We start from the raw sequence: 1,757 nt of genomic DNA, 5'->3' as shown, positions 1-1,757 counted from the left end.
AAGAAAATAGTTTCTCAAAAGGATCAGATGGTGTGCCATGAAATCGGCTCTCCTCGGGTAGGCTCCGCCTCTGCCTGAACCTGCCTGGAGTAAAGTATGGAATCGTTGAGGTCCCTTCTTGTAGATGCGATACCAAAAGCAGACACCTTCATGTAGGATAGCAGATCGAGGTACTATGACCCGGCTTTCAGCTGACTCAAGAAGTTGAGAATAACAGATTCCAGGTTCTTGATAGCACTATTCAGATTATCTCGTACTTCTGTAAAAGGACATCTGTTAATGTGGAGCGGAGCCGGATATCCTTCCAATGCTCCAATCTCCCTGAAGCCAATAACTCTGGACATCCGCCTTGTTCAATCTCCACCCAGATTGGATACCCTAGCCTGTTAAAAGGCACATCATTCTTCTTCAGGGTCAAACGATGTTATGGCGAAAACCACATCGGTTTAGAGATATGGCCGCAGCAGATGCGGAGTGGTGGCTGAACACCCTTTCGTATTCCCCACACCGGTAATCCGACTGGCCATTCCGCGTCCGTTGAGTAACAAGTTATTCAACGAGGGAAAACGGTCATTCAGCAAAATGTACAGGCACGTAGACTCTGCGATTGATGGTGAACTTACATCCGGTACATCGCAAACCCAAGCTGCGAGACTCAAGCAGAAGTTTGTCGGTGCAATACTAGTAAATCCTCGGTTCTCTCTCAGTCTCTTATCTATCAACAGAAAGCTAGACATCTCATGCGATGCGTCCTGGATCAGTTGGCCAATTGACCAACTTAGTTCAGTTCGCTTCACCTCGATGGTTGGAGATGCTGCGAATGGCCTTCATGATTTCAGGAAGATGTCTCGCGAAGAAAAAGCCAAAAAAGTTCGCCTAATTTTCTGAAACCAAACAATCAGGAATACAGGACGAGCCAGAAAACCCACGGATGATAGAACCCAAGTTCAGTGAAGCCAGTTAATATAACTATCCCGCCGCTCAATGATCAATGCCTAGAACTCTGCGCATCTCGCTCGTCTGCCTGACCTCATTGCCTCTTGAAATTCTTCGTCTAACTCTCTTGTCAATCTCGATACAGCATTTTCTCATTGATGGTATAGTATTTATATATTATTATATTATTTATCCTTTGTAATGGTACAGTACATACATATCGAAGAGACTTGCTAATTATCTATATACAGGCCTATCAGAAGAGCAACAATGCTTCCCAAAACAGCATAACGCGTCGCCACGAAGATATCGCCTCTCCCAGCAGTGCCCGGTTGGGATGCTCCTTTTGGCGCCGCTGTGGCCAGTTGTGTGGCACACTTATCGTCCATGACTAGCTCATCACCCGCCGCATTCGTCACGGTCATGGGGGTGCACGAGAAGCCAGGAGGGGCGGAGTTGCTTCCTGTGACTGTCGCAGTGACTGTCATGAAGCCGCCAGCGCCTTCAGTTGCGTAGACTGTCGAAGTTGTCCGAGTTGGTGGGCAGTCGCCTTGTCTTATACGCAGCGCTCTGGCCGCTTTGGAAGAGGTGACTGTTTTGGCATGGGAGTATTTTAACGCGCAGTTATCCCCAAGTTCGAGCGAATCTCCAAGAGAGTTTGTCACGGTCATTGGGGTGCAACTGAATCCTGACGGCTCCCCTCCTGGCGGCACCGTTTTGGTTGTTGTTGTCGTCGTCAATTCCAGACTTCTCGTGACAGTGGTGGTATCAGTTGTTACATGCGGGCAAGGTTTTCGGCATTTCCAAGTCCCAGCGGCCTG

The 1,757-nt window shown here is 48.3% G+C and overlaps 1 protein-coding gene across 1 annotated transcript; it reads right to left on the bottom strand.

The window, feature by feature from the left end:
* Positions 1 to 1,169: 1,169 nt before the first annotated feature.
* Positions 1,170 to 1,607, bottom strand: HCBG_05706 (uncharacterized protein; the record flags this gene model as incomplete). Its single annotated transcript, XM_045432755.1, has 1 exon — positions 1,170 to 1,607. The coding sequence occupies one exon, from the start codon at positions 1,605 to 1,607 to the stop codon at positions 1,170 to 1,172; it is 438 nt and encodes a 145-aa protein (XP_045286871.1).
* Positions 1,608 to 1,757: the final 150 nt, after the last annotated feature.

Source organism: Histoplasma capsulatum (genome assembly GCF_000150115.1).
Source record: "Histoplasma capsulatum G186AR genomic scaffold supercont2.7, whole genome shotgun sequence".
In the NCBI taxonomy this organism is placed as follows: domain Eukaryota; kingdom Fungi; phylum Ascomycota; class Eurotiomycetes; order Onygenales; family Ajellomycetaceae; genus Histoplasma; species Histoplasma capsulatum.
Note: the sequence above shows the minus strand (reverse complement) of the source record. Positions and strands in the feature narration are given on the sequence as shown.